At 37.0% G+C, this 20,419-nt stretch overlaps 1 protein-coding gene across 4 annotated transcripts in view; it reads left to right on the top strand.

The window, feature by feature from the left end:
- Positions 1 to 19,978, top strand: part of DYNC1LI2 (dynein cytoplasmic 1 light intermediate chain 2) — a 28,275-nt gene extending 8,297 nt beyond the window's left edge. The window contains exons 5-14 of one of the 4 annotated variants that reach the window (XM_015292500.4): positions 4,938 to 5,104; positions 5,425 to 5,518; positions 6,011 to 6,146; positions 6,831 to 6,942; positions 7,697 to 7,756; positions 8,473 to 8,514; positions 8,947 to 9,064; positions 11,519 to 11,635; positions 16,939 to 17,006; positions 18,252 to 19,978. In XM_015292500.4, coding sequence (XP_015147986.2) covers positions 4,938 to 5,104; positions 5,425 to 5,518; positions 6,011 to 6,146; positions 6,831 to 6,942; positions 7,697 to 7,756; positions 8,473 to 8,514; positions 8,947 to 9,064; positions 11,519 to 11,635; positions 16,939 to 17,006; positions 18,252 to 18,296 — 959 coding nt within the window. In that variant the 3' untranslated portion in view covers positions 18,297 to 19,978. Of the gene's footprint in view, positions 1 to 4,937; positions 5,105 to 5,424; positions 5,519 to 6,010; positions 6,147 to 6,830; positions 6,943 to 7,696; positions 7,757 to 8,472; positions 8,515 to 8,946; positions 9,065 to 9,801; positions 9,888 to 11,518; positions 11,636 to 14,008; positions 14,743 to 16,938 lie in introns of those variants that run through there. The other 3 variants (NM_001030573.2, XM_040707085.2, XM_040707086.2) reach the window with 3 other exon arrangements.
- Positions 19,979 to 20,419: the final 441 nt, after the last annotated feature.

The raw sequence follows: 20,419 nt of genomic DNA on the forward strand, positions 1-20,419 counted from the left end.
ACTGCTGCAGTACTGCTTCCTGCAGCAGCTTTTCTTCTAAAATATTGTGGAGAGTTTTTAAAGACTTTTTTTTCTGTATTCAAACTGAATTACTGCAAAAATAAATTCCTTCAGTGAAAAAGATGTTAGCAACATGCTCCTTTTCAGCTGCAGTATGGACTGATACTGATCCTGGGTGGGCAGTGCTTTCTGTTGGTGGTGGTTTGTTATTTGCAGGACTGGTTGCTGGCTGTAGTGCTGTGTTTACACCTTGGCAAATTCTGTCTCGTAGCTTCCTTAAGTTCACTTTAGGGAGCAGTGTAATCTGTTTGGCACGTGGGCATTCAGATGTATTTCTATAGCTGATCTCCTTCCTGAATGTTAACTACTGCTTTCCCAAGAGGCCTGTTCCTACTCCATGCTGGTTAAAGTATATGCTTGCTGATTGAAGCCATCTGTGATTTGATCATCAGATTGTATTACAAAAATAATAAGGGAAAAAGCATTGTTTTTGAGGAGCAGTAGATGGAAAAGCAGTTTGATTTCAAAATAGCGCCGTTAACCTGATCTGCATTTTTGGAAGTGAATTTTTTGTCAATCAAAATAAACGTGGAGTTCTTGGTGCTCCTGAAGCTGGCTTTTGAACAGAAAAGTGTGTTCAGCCTTTGCTAAGAACGCAGGCAGTGTGGTGGAGTCACAGTCACAGCACAGCTTTAGCACTGCGTGTCGGGAACCGAGAAGACATTCCAGGAGTACTGCCACGGACAGTTATGAATGGAAGCACGTTGGACATTCCTGGTCTGTCTTGGTTTTTGATAGAGGTGGGGGGGAAAGGAAGGTGTGTGAGCTGCCTGTTTGACACGCTTGTAGGGCTCTGCTGCCATCGTGTGGGTGAGCGGTGAACTTCAGTCTGTTACGGACATGCAGGTAGAACAGGGCCTCCTTCTGCACTGCAGGGCATCTCTGCTGCTGCTTCTCTCAGTCACTGTGTAGGATAGTTGTCTATGTTGTGACTATGGTTCCCCCAAAAAAGGTCATGCCTGCGAAGTTCTCTTTGCTGAAGTTCTCTTGCACGTGCTCCCTGAGGTAAGCTACTGCTCAGAAAGTAGGGAACTCCATGCAGCAATAGCAGGTATGAAAAAAAACTGGGATGATGAAGCAAGTGTGTAAAGCAGGCAATCAAAACCTAGAGTGGGTGCAGAGAGCTGTTAAATTCATGCCAGTAAAGCCCCACTGCAGCATACTGCCTCATGGAGATATGTGTTTCCTGATTTCAGCTTATATAACCATGTGCCCTTCTGCTTCTTCTAGACTTTAAGTGGGGCACGTGGATGAAGCGCAGTGGCTGCAGTGCTTTCAGTAGCTGTGAGTTTGGCAGCTCTGGTTCTTGTTGGCTCTGGGGAAACGTTTTCTAGTATCCATTTAAACTGTTGCTAAGTTGTTCTTTCTCTATTGCTCGGATCTTATTGGTAGTTTCCAGAAAAAAAATGTTGTTAGCTCACCACTTTTGAATGGAATTAAACTTTGGATTGCCTGTCTTTGCTTTCAAGGTTTTTGTGGCCTTTCTCCATCCTGACTTTGGTGTTTGCTGTTTGAGATACTGACTCCAGGCTCTGCTGGGTGGGTAATGCCAGGCTCCATTGGGCACATAGGAGCCCTTCCCTTTGTGTTCAGAAGCTTCTATAATGGGAGGCAGGACGTGTGGAAGGAAGCAACAGCTGCCTTGAAATAAGCTGAAATATTCAGAGTATACCAAGAAGGTGATTTTTGTCTGTGCCCGGTCCTCTTACTGAGCTGCTCTTGCTCACTCTGGATTCAAGTAAACACTGTCAGTTCGTGTGTTTCACCTTCATATTTACACAGTGATTTATCAGAATTACTACAATCAGACGTGAAATTAGTTCAGAGAAAGTCTGAATTATGCCTCCATATTTAATGCAAAAGAAAAAAAGAATCGACAAACAAAAATCACTGAATGCAGAAATGCAGTATTGTAAAATGGCTGTTCTGTTATGGACCACTTACAACTGGATATGTGAAAGACAGTAACATACCAGAACATTAAGTCGTGTCTCCTGCTGAAGCTGAAGTGGTTTTAGGTTTTCTGCCTTTTTTGTGTCAAACATACAGCTGCATGGATTTGTGAGGTAAAAGAAATGTACTTTTTCTGGATGTCTCTTCAGCAATTCCTCATGCAGACCAACATTTACGACCACAGTGCACAAAAAAAAGCCAAATGCCGCCTGAGTTGTTGGTGGAGTGGAGTGATAACAGGGAGTGATGGGCTCTGAGTGCTTTTTGGTATTTTTCTTGTTCTGCTGCTCAGTGCTTTTGTATTCTGTCCACTTACTGAAGCTGGTGTGTTTTGTCTGTAAAAACTGCTGGTTGCTTTCTGGGTGCTGCTTCCCATCAGTTGCTCCTGTGCGGTGCCTGCTCTTACAGGTAACTTCTGGTGATTCTTTGTAAATAGCCAGCAGTATAAGAACAGAATTGTTCAATTAATGGGAAACTTGAATTCACTTGCTGTGTCAAATGCAAAAATACCCATATAGTCCATTAAACACAAATAAAAATCTTCTTACCTGGATAAGCCACAGCTTTGATAGACAAATGAGCACACTGTAATGGATGCTTGATTTTTTTTAATTTTTATTATATATTTTTAATTGCATATTATCATCTGGTGATAGTTTTCAGGTCTGCTAGGCAACTCACTGTGCTCTCATCCTGTCTGGTATGTAGCAGCAGTCATTTTTCTGCCCTCTATTGAATGTGCCCTTTCTTATAGAAATTAATTGCAGCAAAAATGTTTTTTTATGGATCATTAAAACAAAAAAGGGTGAATTAATGGCTGTACCTTACAGAATCTCATTCCTTAATGTGGATTGCATGGCTGAGAACATACTAATGAATTGCTTTAAGGAGGAGAGGAAATGCAGGTTCCTGCAAGTTGTTTGGGTGCATGATGAACTGCAGGTCCAATAGGAGTTTGAGAGCAGAGATGAAGTGGGAAAGCAATGGATAAGCATGAAATTGCTGTATGACAAAGAAACACTTGAACAGAAATGAGCATATGTTTCTCGTAGCACTTGTTCACAGGAGGTTGTTTGATGCACCTGTGATGCAGGTTTACTCTGATTGAAATTCTGCATGGAACATGGGGTTGAAGGGAACTCCTGAGAACTGCTCCAGCACCCACTGCTCCCTGGTGTTTAAATGACTCGAAGCAGCTGGACACAGGAACAGGTGCTTCTGTGCTCAAGATCCAATTGTTGGAGGTTTTCAGTACAGCTTTCAGCTGCTTTTATCCGTAATTACTAATTCAGCAATACCTTTGCTAACTGAAACTGTGTGTTCTGTAGCAATTCTCAGTACTACCCTGCATTCATAGCAGGCTGTGTGCAGGACTGACAGTGGACAGCAGCAGTGGGTTGTGCAGTGCTTGCTCTGTGGCAAAGGTTTGCTCCCTGGTGCATGGATCAGGCGGGGTGAGGTGCAGCTGGCTGTGTGTGGGGTACAGTGGAATTTCCCTCTCCAGCTGCTGAATGTGAGGCAGCACTGATGGAGGGCATCTCTCTGAAAACGTTTTGGTTTCTTCTCCACCAGAAGGCACTGCCTCCCCAGGTTCAAAAGTCACTGGATTCTTTTTTATTACTAAAAAAAGGAATTCCTTGGTTCCTGTGAGATTCTGAATTGGCGATTGAAGCTCGGTAGTGATCCATGTTTATGTATTGGTTTTTATAACTTTGCTCTGAACTGGAGCTCTTGTTTTTTCATGAGAATGACACACGTTTGCTTCTAACGATCGCTGCCGTTTGTGCAGCTTTGGGAAGAATTGCTTTTCTTTGTCCTTTCTTCCACATCTCATTCTGCCGCAGAAGTATTTCCTATTTAGAAAAGGTACAGTGACTTTATTTTGCAGGCTTTGTATTACAAACTTTGCTGAGTTTTTACCACTTCCTAAACCTCAGAAGTATCAGATGGCCCTGTCACGTGGCTGCGTGTACCGAACAACAGGCTCTTTGTGAGTGTGCTGGCAGTTCAGCCTTGTGGAAGGGCTTTCCTTACTGTATGTTCGGTCTGCTCTCACTGTGGACCTGAGGACTTTGTGTGTAATAAGGGTGCTTCATGGGAGCACGTGGTGGAGCTATGGGGCGGTTGGCCTGGGGTGAGCACTGCGCTGTGGCACACAAGGAGTTGCCACCCAGCTTGGTAAAGGAATGTGTGGGTCCTGCTTTGCTTCCCAAATGGTGCTGATACTATTTTTTAGATGCTTCAGTGTTTGATGGTGTTCAGTGTCACTGGAACACTCAGCACTGCCGTAAAGCAGAAAGACAACACATCTCACTTTCTTCAGACTCTGCTGTAGTTTTGCAGAATATAGTTGAGTCTCTTTCAGTAACACTTAGATGTCCTTGACTCTGTATTTATGCAGTGTATGTTTTATGTTTCTGGTATTTGACTCTTGTAGCAGAAATATAAAGTAACAGAAACTTAAATGATGGTCTGGAAGGTTAATATTGTAAGACTGGCTGTTCCAACATAGTATTTTTGGTATCCGTTTACATTCTTAACATGTTTTTGTTGCAAGACAGAAATTGCACTGAATGTAGACAAGGCTTTGAAGCTAAATTTATGTTTTCTGTTGGCAGCTCCACTGTAATGAAATGAGTTGAACTGAGGAATGTACATTTGTGTACCCAGTGTTGCTGGTTTGTAATAACTGCAAATTGCACTTGATGTAGCTTGCTATAAATTTTGGGATAGTTGCATTTGAAGAGGCAACAAGGCTTAAAATTGCACTGTGTTTTTGTGGAATGCTCATTTTAAAGAAAAACAACAAAAAAAGGAGATTTCAAGTTAGTGATTGATAAAAATATTTTATCTCACATTACTTCTGAACTGAAAAGAACAGCTAATCCCTTTGTTTTGTCTCATGAATATCTCTATTTTTGTAGTTATAAAGGAGTTTCAAGAGTATGTAGAACCTGAAGAAGGCTACCAAGGATCACCCCAGAGAAGGGGCCCTTCTTCGGGCCAAGAGGATGAAAGTGTTTCTTTGCCACTTGGAGAAAATGTGCTGACGCACAACCTTGGTATTCCTGTGCTGGTAGTTTGTACAAAAGTGAGTTTCTAGTTCTGTTTGTTACCATGGAAGCACCTTATTACTGTTAGAATGTGTGCATTATACAGCCGTGCACAATTTATTTTGGATTAATGAGAAAGAGATTTATTTTAAAAGTAAGCTTCATCATCAGTGTCAAGTTTTAATTCTGCAGAAGGGCAGTAACATGCTAATCACTTAATCTTTTGATATAGTGGTGGCATTTTAAAATCAGAGGCTTAGAGTAAATGTGGTGTTTGTAATACTAAGGAAAAGGTAGAGATGTGCTGGAATTAAATGACTGAATTCTTTCTGATACTGTTTTTCTCCCATTCTTCCAGTGTGATGCGGTGAGCGTACTAGAGAAGGAGCATGATTACAGAGAGGAGCACTTCGACTTCATTCAGTCACACATTCGTAGATTCTGCTTACAGTGTATCCTTTCCTGCTCTTAAGAGATTTTCTGAAATTTGGAAGCAAGAAAATGTCTTAATTTTAAATTTTGAATTATTTGCTCCTTAACTCCCAGTACACTGCATGATGTTGTGATGTGGAATACTGATAACCAAAAATCATAAAACCATGACATACATAAAGTTAATCTGAGGAATTGCACTTCGAAGTTGTATTTAGCTGCTTATTACGTAGCGTTTCTTGTTTTGAAGGTGTTTAAAAATGCATACAACGTGCAGTTTTTCAAAGTTAAGTGACTAGGAGGCACTTAACTTTTGTATGTCAGTAAAAATATCATGAGTCTTCTCTTGTCCTTCCTTTCTCTACTCAAATGTTGAGTGATGATAGTTTTTGTCTTTAATTACTTCTCAAACATAGGTCTAATAGATATGTGACTGTTACACTCCTGTTTTGAAATTACTAATATAATTTTAAAACTATATCCTATGTATTTTTCCTTAAATAAATGATCAGATGGAGCTGCCTTGATTTATACATCAGTTAAGGAGGAAAAGAACCTTGATCTGTTGTATAAGTACATTGTACATAAAACGTACGGTTTTCAGTTTACCACGCCTGCCTTAGTGGTAGAAAAGGATGCAGTTTTTATGTAAGTCAATTGTGCAAAACAATCTGGAAGCATGTTGCTTCTATTAAGTGCGACATTATATAGACATAGATGAAGGATCTACATCAATTATTGCACTATATTCTTAAGTTGGAAGTGGAATGTAAAATACTGTAATAAATTTAACTTAGAAGAAAAAGGAAATAGTGCTATCTTTAAATACTCTAAGCAAGTATCTTTTGCTTCTAATGAAAAAGATGTCACATTATAAAACTAGTCTTTGAAAATAGTATTTAAAGAAATAAATGAGACTCGAGGGGTTGCTGTCTTTTGTCATTTTTCATATCTATGAAATACTTTTAGACATCTCTTCTCATTATATGTTCTCAATCTTGTTTTTAAACAAAAATGACTCTAATTAAATCTTTTGAGGGTCTTCAGCACATACCCATTGTGCTTCCAGCAAATTGGAAACATCTTTTAAAAGTGCCACTTTTTAAGTGCTTTGATTTTTGTTACTTTAGATAAAAGATTTCTGGGGCATACTGGCTGGTTCTGAAAAGAACTATATATATATATATATATATATATATAAAATATAAAATATATACAATATTATATACATATATATAAAAGAACAATAAACTTGAATGGTTTGTGTCATTTTTTAGAGCAAGTGGTCTCTGTGGCTCAAAAGACAAAGCTTTCCTTCAATTCTTTTCACAGACCTGCTGGTTGGGATAATGAAAAGAAAATTGCCATTTTACATGAAAACTTCACAACAGTGAAACCAGATGATGCATATGAGGACTTCATTGCAAAACCTCCTGTACGAAAGGTAAGAATAGGTAAACTTTTTCCCCTCTGATAAATAAGTACGGTTTGCTAGAATGGTTGCTAACAGAAGTCTGAATACTTTTTTCTGTATCCAAATGCATAAATCACCAGACATTTATTTTCCACTAATTTAAGATACTAAAACAAAGAAATCATTCACCCTAGTGAATCAAAGGCAGTCAAAAGTCAGCCATTTTATGTGAAACTTCCACTTTGGGAAGTGTAGTGCAAGAATGCCGTTTGTAAACTGAGTATGCTGTTCTAAGAGTTCAGCGTTTCACAAGTGCTTTTGAGGCTATTACTAAAAAAAAACAGACCTTGGTAAGGAAGAAAGTGTATTACTGTATCACTGACATTAGTGCTAACCCATCTTGCGATTGCATCAGCTGTTAAAATTGATGAAGGGTCAGTGTAATGGTTTTGGGAGCTGTGGGATTGAATCTGAGGTTTTACAGAGTAAGATAATAAAACAGATATTTGAATGGTACTGATGAGATTGAAAACTAAACTTAAAAAGACAAATATGACTCCTTATCAAGTACTCTTCTTTTGGGGGGAATTCCTTGCTAGGCTACTTCATTCACATAAAATATTTTTTAATCACAGTTTCTTTTGTGTGTGTGAAAGAAGTTAAATTTTTAAGTAACAGTGCTAAACTTTTGTCTGCTTTTCTTTGCTATTGACCACCAAGCCAAAAAAAAAAAAGTTGAAGTCAATTTCTCTTTTTAATTAAGTATTTTTTTTTTTTTCAACAGTTAGTCCATGATAAAGAGCTGGCAGCAGAAGATGAGCAAGTATTTCTTATGAAACAGCAGGTAAAAAAACCAAAGCCTTACGTTGTAAGACTTCACTTTAAGCTCTCCACTGTTACTTGCCTCTAGTTTTCCATTCCTCATTGGCTTTACAAGATAACGACTTCTCAGCTTTGCAACTTCAAATGTGATTGTGAGCTAAGACTTGCATGTATTTTTACACATAAGAGTAGAGAATGTGGCCACTTGTCTTGGTAAACTGAAAAGAAAATATGCTGAAAACAAAACCAAAAAAACATTCTAAAGGAGAAGAATAAGATAATTTGAAATTTCACAACATAACATAGGTTGATCTGTAAAAATATAAGTACATTGCCATTTTCTTACACCATAGAGGCTTGAAAGACTTCAAGGTGTCAAATTTACCCATGCTTATTTTCCTTTGTTTATAAGAACTGCTCTGTTATTTAAAAGAAAACTAATAATAGTTTTCTGTGTAGTTGATTGTAAGTATCATAAAGGTTGCAGAGACCTGAGTGTCTGGTTCTGATTTGTGGTTCTGAAATGTCTGCATAAGACAAAGGACTGAAGGAAATGTATTTGTTTTAGCTGTCTCCTAGTGGTAAAGCTTGGACGTATATCAATATTGAAGAGGAAGTCTATAAATAGAAGAAAACTGAATGATTAAATAAACTAATAGTTAGTGAGCTTCACTCTATTTTATTCCTTTGTTATATTCCTGGACTATATTTAACATTCTTAATATGCTGTTTTTGCAGTCATTCCTTGCCAAACAGCCAGCAACGCCTACAAGAGCATCAGTAAGTAGATCCAAGAGAAGAGTAGGAGGTGTTTTGTTTCTAGGGAAAAGAGAGAGGTTCTAAGTTGTTCATGTTATAAATGTGAAATAGATAATCGTTTCACACTTCAGAAAATTACAAAATATTTGATAATATTTTAACATTACTTAAAAATGAACTACTGACTAGCTGTGGAAACAGAAATATCTGATGATAATTGAACTGAAAATTTCATACACTGATTCATTCTTTCTCTTAGTAGAGGCACAGACCCAAAATAACCCATGTTGACTTTATTTGTTTATTTATTCCCTCTGGTGTATAGAATACAGTGCCAATATGAAAGTTATTTTTTTTAATGTTACATTTAGTTTATGTGACCAATTCATTTAATTTATTCTCTAATCTGTGTGATGCTGATTTCTTTATTTTTTTCCTTTTTTTTTTTTTAAGGAATCTCCTGCAAGAGGACCTGCAGGATCTCCAAGAACTCAAGGCAGAGCCGGTCCCGCCAATGTACCTAGTGCCTCACCAATAACATCAGTTAAGAAACCAGATCCAAATATCAAAAGTATGAATAAGCACCTTACTATTTTTTGTGTTGTTTCCCTTAGGAAAAAAACATTCCTAAAAAAGAAAGATCTTGGAAATAATTCACTAGTAGTATAGTGTTAGTTTAATAACAAGAATGAATTTATGGCATCAATTCCGTTTTTTTTTTTGTTTGATGCTGTCATTCATGTGACTTCAAGTCCTGTTGCTGCCAAGCAGTTAGGCAGAGTTGAAATACATTAATTCTTTACGTTGCCTAAGTACATTTTTTATGCATTGGTTGGATTATTAGAGTGGAGACTGGTTTAAAGTCCACACAGTTTTATACTGAATTATTCTGGAATCCCCAGTGAAACTTGTACTTCTACTAAAACCTCTCAAGACTGTAATTTTCTCTCATACCTCAAATAACTCGAAAATTACACCTCTTCCCCTCCTTCAACCCTAAGATGTATCTCCACATTGCTGACTGACTTGTTTCTTCCCAAGATGGAACTCCACATTATTGCATGGTTTCTGTCCTCTCTATATACTAAGAAAGTAGGTAGGACATTTTTCTTAAAAATATTTTTAATTATTCACTAAAGGAACATAATTCACTTACGATGGGTAAAATATTCCTGCAATTCTGGACAATGTCTCATTGCTAGATAACCAAGTTCTGATTTATGCATAGTCGTGTGGTATGAAAGACTTCTCTAGAACTTCTATGCAGTTTATTTTTAGTAGACTTAAAAATCTTTAAATTATGTGTAGATAATACTGCTTTTAGGAAAAAAAAAAAAAGCATTCTGCTCAGAAGAGCATTAATGTGCAGTTATCTCTGACTTTGCCAAAGAATGCAAAGAACTTGTGTCTTAAAATTGAACAAGGCAGAAGACTGGGAGTGAGGATGGAATAAGAAGTAGGATCATTTCTATAAATAAGAAGCAGTACATAACCAACAGCACTCTAGGAGTGGTTAAGGTATAATGGGGATAGGATTCCTGAAGCCCGGTTAGTAATTTAATCTCAGAGCTTTGTTGCAGGCAACATCTTTACTGGCTGTTTTCCACAGTTTCTGCTTACATGAGCAAGTCACAGATTGCTGACATGCTGGTTCATACAGCCATTTGAATAGTTCAGTGCAGGAAAATACAAAATTGCAAAACTTAAAAACAAAGTAAAGTTTGTAAGGAATAGAACTTTTCTGTGTGAAAGTTGTCTTTTTGGTTTTCCCCCAGTATAGATTGGGTTTTCTGCCTAGGCTACATCTTCCATAAGTTATTGTGTGCTCCATAAGTATCTCTTTAGTTGACAGTAAGTTCAGACATAATCTAAAGAGAAGACGTGATGCATTGTCACTGCATCAGTGGACAAGGGAAGAGCCACTGATATCACCTATCTTGACTTCAGTAAGGCCTTTGGCATGGTAGTCCACAACATCCTTCTCTCCGAATTGGAAAGTTACGGATTTGGTGGGTAGACTTTATGATGGATGAGGAACTGGCTGTAGAGTCAAGTCCAGAGGATGGTGTTCAGTGGTTCAGTGTCTGGAATGGTGATGAGTGGTGTCCCCCAGGGGTTGGTGCTGGGGCCAGTACTCTTTAATGTCTTCATCAGTGACGTTGACAGTGGGGTTGAGTACAACCTCAGCAAGCTTGCGGATGACACAAAGCTGTGGGGTGCAGTCGACACACCAAAAGAATGAGGTGCCATCCAGAGGGACCTAGACAGGCTTGAGCAGTGGGCCCAAGTGAACCTCATGAGGTTCAGTAGATCCAAATGCAAGGCGTTGCACCTGGGTTGAGGCAGCCCCCATTACAAATGCAAGCTGGGGGATGAAAGGATTGAGCACAGCCCTGCTGAAAAAGAGCTGGGGATACTGGTGGTTTGCAGGCTAGACATGAGCCAGAAATGTGCCCTTGCAGCCCAGAAAGCCAACCGTATCCTGGGCTTCAGGAAAAGCTGAGGCTTTTTAGCCTGGAGGAGAGACGGCAGTGAGGTGACCTGCTAGTGTCCTTTCAGTATATAAAAGGGAGCTACAGGAAGAAGGGGAATGACTCTTTAGCAGGGTCTGTGGTGATACAACAAGGGGAAATATTTTCAAACTCAGGGAGGGGTAGGTAGGTTTAGATTAGATATAAGGAAAAAATCTTACAGTGAGGGTGGTGAGGCACTGGAACAGGTTACCTAGTGATATGATTGATAACCCATCTCTGGAGACTTTCAAGGTAGGGCTGGATAAGGCCCTGGGCAACCTGATCTAGCTGTGGTGTACATTGCAGGGGAGTTGGACTAGATGGCCTTCAGAGGTCCCTTCCAACTCTAAGGATTCCATGATTATATTCTATGATTCTATTCTATATTTGAGGTTTATTTTCTCGGTTTGTAAATATTATCTCTGTATGGGAAAAATAAGTTCACCGTTAGTAACTACTATATAAATATGCAAACGTTTTGTCTTGTTTGTTTGTGTGTTTGTTTTGTTCAGATAATGCTGCAAGTGAAGGTGTCTTGGCTAGTTTCTTTAACAGTCTCTTGAGCAAAAAGACTGGCTCTCCTGGGAGTCCTGGTGCTGGAGGAGTGCAAAGTACAGCCAAGAAATCAGGTATTGGAATTGTTACTGCATATTTGAAATATTTTATTTGACCCGTGTTGGCCTAAATGTTTGTATCTTTTAAGCTGATGAGTGAGGTGGCAGATATTGACAGATGACTCAGTGCCAAAATGTGCACGTGAAGTTCTCTTAAAGAACTATATTACTGCAACTTCATGACTCAGGGCTTCTATTAAACTTGTTATAACTCAGTTCTCTGAGTGAAATTGTACTGCTAGGATGTAAATAACATTTGATTCTTGACTGTATTCAGAAGGTGCTAATCTTTTACATTAGAGTTCCTTGTCATCTTGACACTTAACTACTATTTGACAGAAGAGCATTTCATTGGGTTTAGAATGTACTTTCCAGTTGAACTATTGAAATCTCTATATCATTCAAATTTAAATGAATTATATATTACAACGGCTTGAAGTTATCTCAATTTTTTTATTATTTTGTGATTCAGCACAACTAATTACTGATCAAATGGATTTGTTCTGTGTATATGCCTATGACTGCACTGTATACTTACTAATAAGCACAGTATTTTAGATGAAAATAAAACAAACCAGTAGAATAGTATCTATACACAATTAAGCATTGCAAAGTGCATGATTGTTCCAGCCAATCTTAGAAATTCCCTTCTTTACTGATTGCTTTACTGTCCATTTTCAATACTGGCATTCCCATCATGCTGTACACTCAAGAGCCTTCCTTACTTCAGAATTATTTCACTACTGAATTATTGCTAGAGGCTCTACTTCTAATCCTAGATATGTGACTTCATGTGTAATTTAATGGCTAAACCCACACTTTCTGATAATGGTTAGAGGAGACTGTAAGACCCAAACATTCTGAACTGGAGATTAAAAAGAGGTTTGATGCCAGACATTGACGATACAGCTATTAAAAGAACAGGAGGAATAGTTGGAGCGTGTGTATTGGAACTGAAACTATTTCTAGAGAATTGAAATAAAGTGTGTATGTTTAGCAATTTATTTACTTACTGGGAACAGTTTTACATGACACTTCATAAACTGTAATCTCCAAAATGGATAGGATTTGACTTCTGGGAAGTCAGTATTTTGTGGGTCTGATTTTTTTTTTTTTGGTGGTGTTTTCTCTGACATTTGCTGTGAATTCTGCAAATCTCCTCATTAGAACTCCTTATTGAATTTATTTATTATTCAAGTAAAAATAAAAGGTGTTTTTGTATTATATATCCCCATTTCATTTACATTATATAATTTTATCTGCATTACAAAATAGTAAATTCTGTCCTAAAATAGAGTGCCCTCTCCCCATAAATACTGCTTCATCCAGTTCAGTGTTGTGTGATTACTTACTGCAATGTCAACTTAGCCGTTTTTATAGAAATAAGACTAGAAATAATTTTTAGAGGCTATTTTATTCCTGTTCTTTACACAAAGTGGAATCAACTTTGGAGTCTCTGAGTGATGTTTGAAAAACAAAAGAACAAGAAAAAATAAATGAAAATCAACCAAACAAAAGACCTTTGAGATAGCTGCAGTGTAATCTCTCTGGGAAGTCTATTCCAGAACTTAAATTATTAGTTATTTTTTCTATTGTATAGTCAGTATATCACTGTTCCAGTACTATTCATCTTTTTTCAGCAGAGACGGAGTATATCCTGTCTTTCTTCAGAGCACTCTTCTGCATATTTGAACATGATTGGCCCTTTTCCTGTGACTCTTGTCCAAACTGCAGAAATACACTTTTCAGCCTTTCCTCATAGAGTGTATCGATGGCTCTGATAATTCTGACTGTTATGCTATGTACTTTTGACTGTCTGTTCAGATGACCTTTTTCTTTTGGTGGTCAGATGTGAATGCAGCACTTCAGACTAGGCTTTGTTGGCCTTAAGTAGAAATTACTTAATCTGTGTTATATTCTGTTCCTGTTTAGCCATCACAGCATGACTGAGGTTGTATTTTTTTGGCTGTATGCTATCAATCAAGCTTTGTTAGAGCAATACAGACAGTTTAATACAATCTCTGCATCCTAATAGGATGTTTTCTAGTCTTTATTAAATTACCTGAATATTTACAAAGGCAGTATTTTATTATTCTTTTGCATTCTGTTTTTTTTTGACAATTTATATAAATAACTTTTTACTTCTAATTCTGTTGTTCAAAATCCTTTGTAGTTTCTTTGAGAATGCTAGCCTGCATATCTGGTAACTTCAACAGTTGGACAGTGTAGATTGCTGTTCTTAAATATTGACTAGTAGTATGGATAATTAATGGGTAATTTTATGAATTGCAGTTTATTCTTAAAAAAAAAAAAAGTCGAGACTGTTTTCTCTAGTTTATCTGAAGGTTATGTGAGATGTGATATCGACCGCTTCTCCCTTCTCCACAGGACCTGTTATCCTATCATAGAAAGAAATTTGGTTGGCTTGACACAGCTTATTGGTAACAGACCCATGCTATCGTACTGCTAGGCTGTTCGCAAACATCTAAACCATCACTGCATTTTATGGACAAATACTAGAGTAAAAACTAACTAGTTTTTAATGAGCTTTACTCTTTCCTCTATCGGTCTTCTAGAGCATCATGTGCCTTCAGGAGTTCTCAGAGATGACTAATGGCTAGTTTTTTGTGGTTGTTTTTTTCTTGGTCAGCATTAACTTCTAATTTAAATAGATTATTTCACTCATGAAGCATCTAGAGACAGCAGTCACACATCCTTTCTTAACTCTTTTTGTTTTATTAGACTAAATTAGATGAGTTCTTTTCTGGCCTTCTGATAAAAGCTGAGCTCTGTTTTCTCTGCCTGGTTTCTTCTTCATTACTTGCCGTCATTGGCTTATCTTTTCTTGAACATGAGTGATTAGAATTGTGTGCAGCACTCCAGACACATCTCATTGTAGTGCCTGCAACAGCATTTCTCTTTCTTTGGTGGAAGTCCCTCACCTGAGTGATCACAAGATTGCAGTTGGCTTTTCTTGGCTGTATCAAGTTGGTAGCTCACACTCGTCCCCACACTTTTGGAACAGAACTGTCGGCTTTCAGTCACGAGAGAATATGCCTGTTCCTTGTCAGATGATGTTCTCACATCTTATACTCAACCAATATATGATTAAACTTTGCAGGTAAGAAGGACTCTTAACGATGTCTGAAAAGCTCTTGTTGAGTTTATAAAGGCAGCTGGTTACTTGTCCTTTTGTGGAAGGGTTGAGGAGAGTATCTTAAAATGACTTGTGGGGTTAGAAAGACTGAATTAAGGCAGCCCATTCCATGTGAATAAATATATTAAAATAATATTTGTAAGGATTTTAAGTATCTAATCTAAACTATTTTAAGAGCCCTAAGTTTTCAGAAGGTTGCCACTGAAAATATTTATCTTTTAGGAGATTGTCTGTTTCTCCCACATTGTAAATATCCTGTGGTTGAAACTGAGATAATGTTACAGGTTCAGAGAGACATCATGGATTTCAACGTACTGATCAGCCTGATTGATTGGTTTGTCCCATGTCTTATTTGAGAGAATACTCTAAGCTGGGTAGATATCCATCTTATCTGTTTCTATGCTGTGCAGTTTTTCAGTTATCCTATTTGCTTTAATGTTGCTGGACTATCTTTTTCTAGTTGTAGACCTTGACTCTTCAGAAAGCTTCAAATTATGGATTCTGTGATGAACGTTTTATTTCCTTACGTATTGACAGATACAAAAGATTTATTTCTGTTCACAAGACACTTTCACTTTCTGAGGTTTGACTTCACCCTTCCAGATGAACTGGAGTTCCCAGCTCTCATTTATCTGGAAAGCAGAAGGCATGTGATTGTACAGTACACACTTAATTGGCTGAGGCCGCTACCATGCTTCACAATATTCTTTTAAGGAAACTGAAAGCAAATATCAGTTTAGTTTATGATGGAGGGGAATTTAAAATTTTCTTAATAACAACTCTTCTGTTTCTTCTCATTTGAAAGGTGATCATCTCTGACAGTGGTAATGGGGAGTGTGTAAAACTATGTATTGTTCAGTAGTTTGGCAGTGTTTTTCACGTGTGATGTGAGGTAGTTGCAGGAGACAACTGTAATGATACGGTTCGTTATATATTAAAAAAAAACCATGGTTTTTGTTTAGACCTACTTTTGCTCAAGTGGTTTATATTTATTTAAATCAGAGTGCCCTTAGTCTACAGGGGAAGTTTTTTTGTATTGCAAATTGTAAATGTATTACATTTTTTAATTAAAAAAAAAATATTGTTTAAATACTGATGCTCTGAATAGATGCTATTAAGAATACTGTGGCTTATGATCAGCATTTAAATCTAAAACCTATGCAGTGATTAAAAGTAGCCTTTTAACTTAGTCTTTGTACTTTGGAAAAAAACACTTAAATCTTCAGCAGTCAAATCTTGCCTTCCTAATGTTTTCAGCATGTACCCTGGAAAAAATCCACCTAATATTTCACACACGTTTGAACTGGAAAACAGATGCTTGTTAAATTCTTTGGCTGTGTAAGGAAGCTGCACATGGTTATATAATCTATTTTTTTGTCTAAAAATATAGGTTTTTAATCTTAAATGCTTGTACGCTGTGAGCTTTAGAATATATTGTTCCAATTTTAATGATTAATTCATCTGTGGGTTTATAATTTTCAGAATGAGGGAATTAAACTGTAGTTTAGTGGGAGAATTGTTAAAAAGTTTTGAGTCTAATATAAAAAAGTATGATATGCTGTTCCATGAAATACTTCAGTGTGTCTGTTTTCAATTGAAGAAGTCCTTTGAAATGATGGCTCTGAGATATTAAATGAATGCGCAGTTCATGTCCCCTTTTTTAAGGGAAGCATTATCTACAGACATGAAAGAGTTAGTTGTTTAATATTAAAACACATCAGGAGTAAGTGTGACCAAACAAATGTGATTTTTCTAGCAGGTGTCCTACATACTTGGGAGAGCTTGTGGTTAAAATCTTTATTTGAAAGACTCCTTGCTATACATGCTAATAATAGAATTGTGTACAGTTAATTTTTATAGAAAATTCTAAATGTGATTGTTTTTAAGATACCGGTTGCTTTAGTGTATGTTGCAGATACTTTCATGCTTTGTGTTCTGTATAACTCCAGCATTTTGATTTTTAGTGTTGAATCAAATCTTAGATCAGGCTTTATGTAGATGTTACCTTGTATTTAGTCAGGCCCTATGTTCTTGGGTAGGTGGTGAAATAAGAAGCAAATAATATATTGACGTAAAAGATGATCCTATGAATGTATGTACTCATCAGTTAAAATATTTTCTGGAAGGTAGACTGCTTTAACCTTGTCCTTTTTCTTTTTAGGACAAAAAACAGTTTTGACAAATGTTCAAGAGGAATTGGATAGGATGACTCGCAAGCCAGACTCTATGGTAACAAGCTCTCCTCCAACAGAGAATGAAGCTTGATAGCGCTTAAAAATGCATAAGTAAATGACCAAATAACTATGTATATTGATCTGATAAGACCAGGAATTTTCTGCTATGGCAGATGCTATCAGTTTTCTTGGGGCAGGGGAAATGAGCTTACTATGTCATTGCCTTGTCCCAGTAAAAAGTGCACATTCAGGAAGTTTGCATATAAAATCCCTCTGTATAAGATAACCATTTAGAGTTTATATAGGGCAATTCTTTTGGTTTTCGAGGTAAGCAGGTGCAGCTGCATTTCCTGTTGTGAAGAGCACAGTGAAGCAAGATGGAGAATTATTACTAAAATACTACGTCTGACTGCACGTAAGGCAAGAAAGAAATGAAATCCTCTACCAGAATTATTGGAATTGGCTACTTGTATGTTTGCAAATGCATTAAATACTTGGAAAGGTGGGGGTGATGTAACAGAACATTAATTAGGTGAAAGAAGCCTATGTAGGGGATGGAGCCCTAAAAGGGTAAGCAGATTTGAGTCAGTAAGAAACAAGAATGTTGGATTGACTGGAGAGGAGCAATGTTGTTAAATCCTGTGTTTCGCATAGGGTAAATAAACACTGTTTTAAAAAAGACTACTTTATATTGGAGAATTCCAGGCCAAACACTAAGCATTATGGGAATTTATTCTTGTTATAAATCTTGTTTTAGTTTAGGGAAAAAAAAAAGTCTAAGAGTGTGGATGCCCTTTCTGGTGTAGCTGACAAAGGGAGAAACTTAAACTTGTTTAGATCCAAGTGCCTGGCACAGCGTGTGATGTGTCTTTAGAAGGTGCTTGAATTTATTGTGCACTGTAGTACAAACAGTCACTGTTTGGTTTTATTTTAAAATCTGTAGTTTGGCAATTTGTATTTAATTTTAAGTCCTGTTTTCTGATAGCTTCTGCCTTTTTTATGCCAAGAGGCTAGCCTATGAAGAATGGTTGGTGACGTATCATTTTCCCATAATGAAATGTGCTACAGAACACTCTCAGTGTTTTTTGCTTACTTTTTGTAACTAAATATTAGCTACCAAGCTAAAGCTGATTCCTGCCTTATACCTGTGGAAGTTTTTAAAAAACTTTCAAGGCCCTTTTTCCAACCACATCTGCTGCAGGTGCAGCCAACTCCAGTTCTGAAGGTAACCTAAAAAGTACGAATGTGTACGTGATGAACATAGTCAATAACTTGTTTTGTATTTTTTTTTTTAATGTAGCATTTCATTTGGAAAGATGGGTTGTGGTTGTCCCCGTTGCTGTGACGGAGCTCTGTCCATGGTCACATAAAACCATCCTTCTGTAAAAAAACAAAACTGCTACGGTTACTGAAATGGCACTTTTGATTTTATATACGGTATGCTTGTTTTACATGTACACACTACCCTAAATTAAAAAATGCCAAGCGTATTCTGTGCTCTTAATGCTGAAGGGAAAAAACCACAGTTTGAATTACGCAGAGTTTACTTTCTGTTGATGTAAACTTGTTGTACTAAATCTGATGTCTGGATATAACTTCCCTAATACATACTGTTACTTAAATATACAGAATTAGATTGACCACTAACACAGTACTGGATGTTAACTTCAAATCCTGTGTAACATCAAGAGGCTGTTCTTCATGTAAGTCTGTCTAAACATTATCTAGGAAGCTAAGAGTATTTACTTGCCTCTTTGACAACCGTTAACGTGATCATGTTATTTGTGCCAGTTTTGTTGAAATTTTTTTTTTTACTTTTTTAAAATAAAGGGTATGACCTAAAGTTATACAGTTGTCTAGATAACAGACTAAGACTGTGGATGGCTGATGGGTATGTAGATGTACTTCCTGGTGTAATGGGTGCCAGTTGCAAGTTGCCACACCAGAAGTAATTACACTCTGTCTGTCTGACACTGAGAATTGAGACTGGAGACTGAAACATCAAAGGCATGACAGGAAAATTGGAAAAATGTGTAATTGTAATGGGATGGAGTTTGAAAACCTCAGTCCAAAATTGCATCTTTGCCATCTAACCTGATAAAGCACTTTCTCTAGCAATATAGCTAAAACTTACAATTGAAGTACTTCCCACTTTTATAAAAGTGTTAAATATACTAAAATTGGTCAAAACTGATAATGTATAATAACTTAATAGCTTTGCAGAAAGATGCTTCTGACAAAACAGAAACAGATTTCCAGTTTCTAATTGCAAGTGAATGCTCCTAGTCTATCAAAAGAGTTGTAAGTAATGTAGCATCCTGTGGCTGCCGAAGTCTGCCAGCTTTGGTGAGCTGCACAGTTGTTCTTCTGGTGTCTTCAAGCATTGGAACCAAAGGCCAATTGCAAACAGCCTTTACATTTTCAAGTGAAACTTCATTTTATTTGCAGATACACTTGTATGGTAGACTGTTTAAACTATTATATGACTGTATTTATATGCATTATGGTGACTGCATCTACTATTCATGTTTAAGAAAACAAAAAAAGAAATTATTCAACTTGAAGCAAATATAAAAGTTTAAAGATTGGCCCTCCATAAAAATGCTGTGGTTATGCTGCTTGATTTTAAGTTTGCACTTTTTTTATTGGCATTTAAAAAAAACTGTTTAAACTGAATTTCGTATTTTATTTAATTTAACTGCATTGAAAGTGACTGCTTTGTACATCATGAACTTAACAATATACATGCTGTAAATGAAAGTTCACTGTCCTGTATACTAAGGGTTTTTGTTTGTTTCTTTGGGGGGGAGGGAAGGAAGGTGGAGCAGGGTGGGGTGGCGGTTGCTTATTTTGTTTGTTTTTTTCCAACTTACAATTAGGACTGCAAATGTATGAGACAAACCTTAGTCCAGTTGTATGGCTTTAACCAGGTGCAGTATGCAGTCATGTGGGATCTTGCTTTCTAGTGCTGGCAAAATAAGGACATCTTTAATTACTGGCTTCAATAAACACGAATCCAGACTGCTCTATGCTGTGATTTTTTTTTTTACATTTTTTTATTTTCATTTTTAAGATCACCCTTCTAGAGCTGTTTCTGTGGGAGGAGAACATCAGTGAGTTCAGTGAACAGGAGAATTAAGTCGGCTCATACTGTTGTGTACAGGGTGGAAAGCTAGCCACTTGGATGGTGTAAATAATGGACTGCTAATAACAGAACTAAGTTTTTTTTTCTCTTTGGTAAGTGCAACAAGTTTTTCTTAGTAAGCATAGAAAGAACAGACCAATTTAACTAGAATTTGTCTTATTTATTTGTTACTTGAGCTGGATGCCCTTCTGTTCTCCTACATAGCCTGAAGTTCTACTTCGTTAATGTTTGTGAGTCATTTCTGTTACAGAAGTTAACTGAGCTTTTGATTTCTAAAAAACATAGTTTGTGTAGAAATGAATCTTTATGAGGCCATGAAGTAA

Source organism: Gallus gallus, chromosome 11, assembly GCF_016699485.2.
Source record: "Gallus gallus isolate bGalGal1 chromosome 11, bGalGal1.mat.broiler.GRCg7b, whole genome shotgun sequence".
NCBI classification, from domain to species: Eukaryota; Metazoa; Chordata; class Aves; order Galliformes; family Phasianidae; genus Gallus; species Gallus gallus.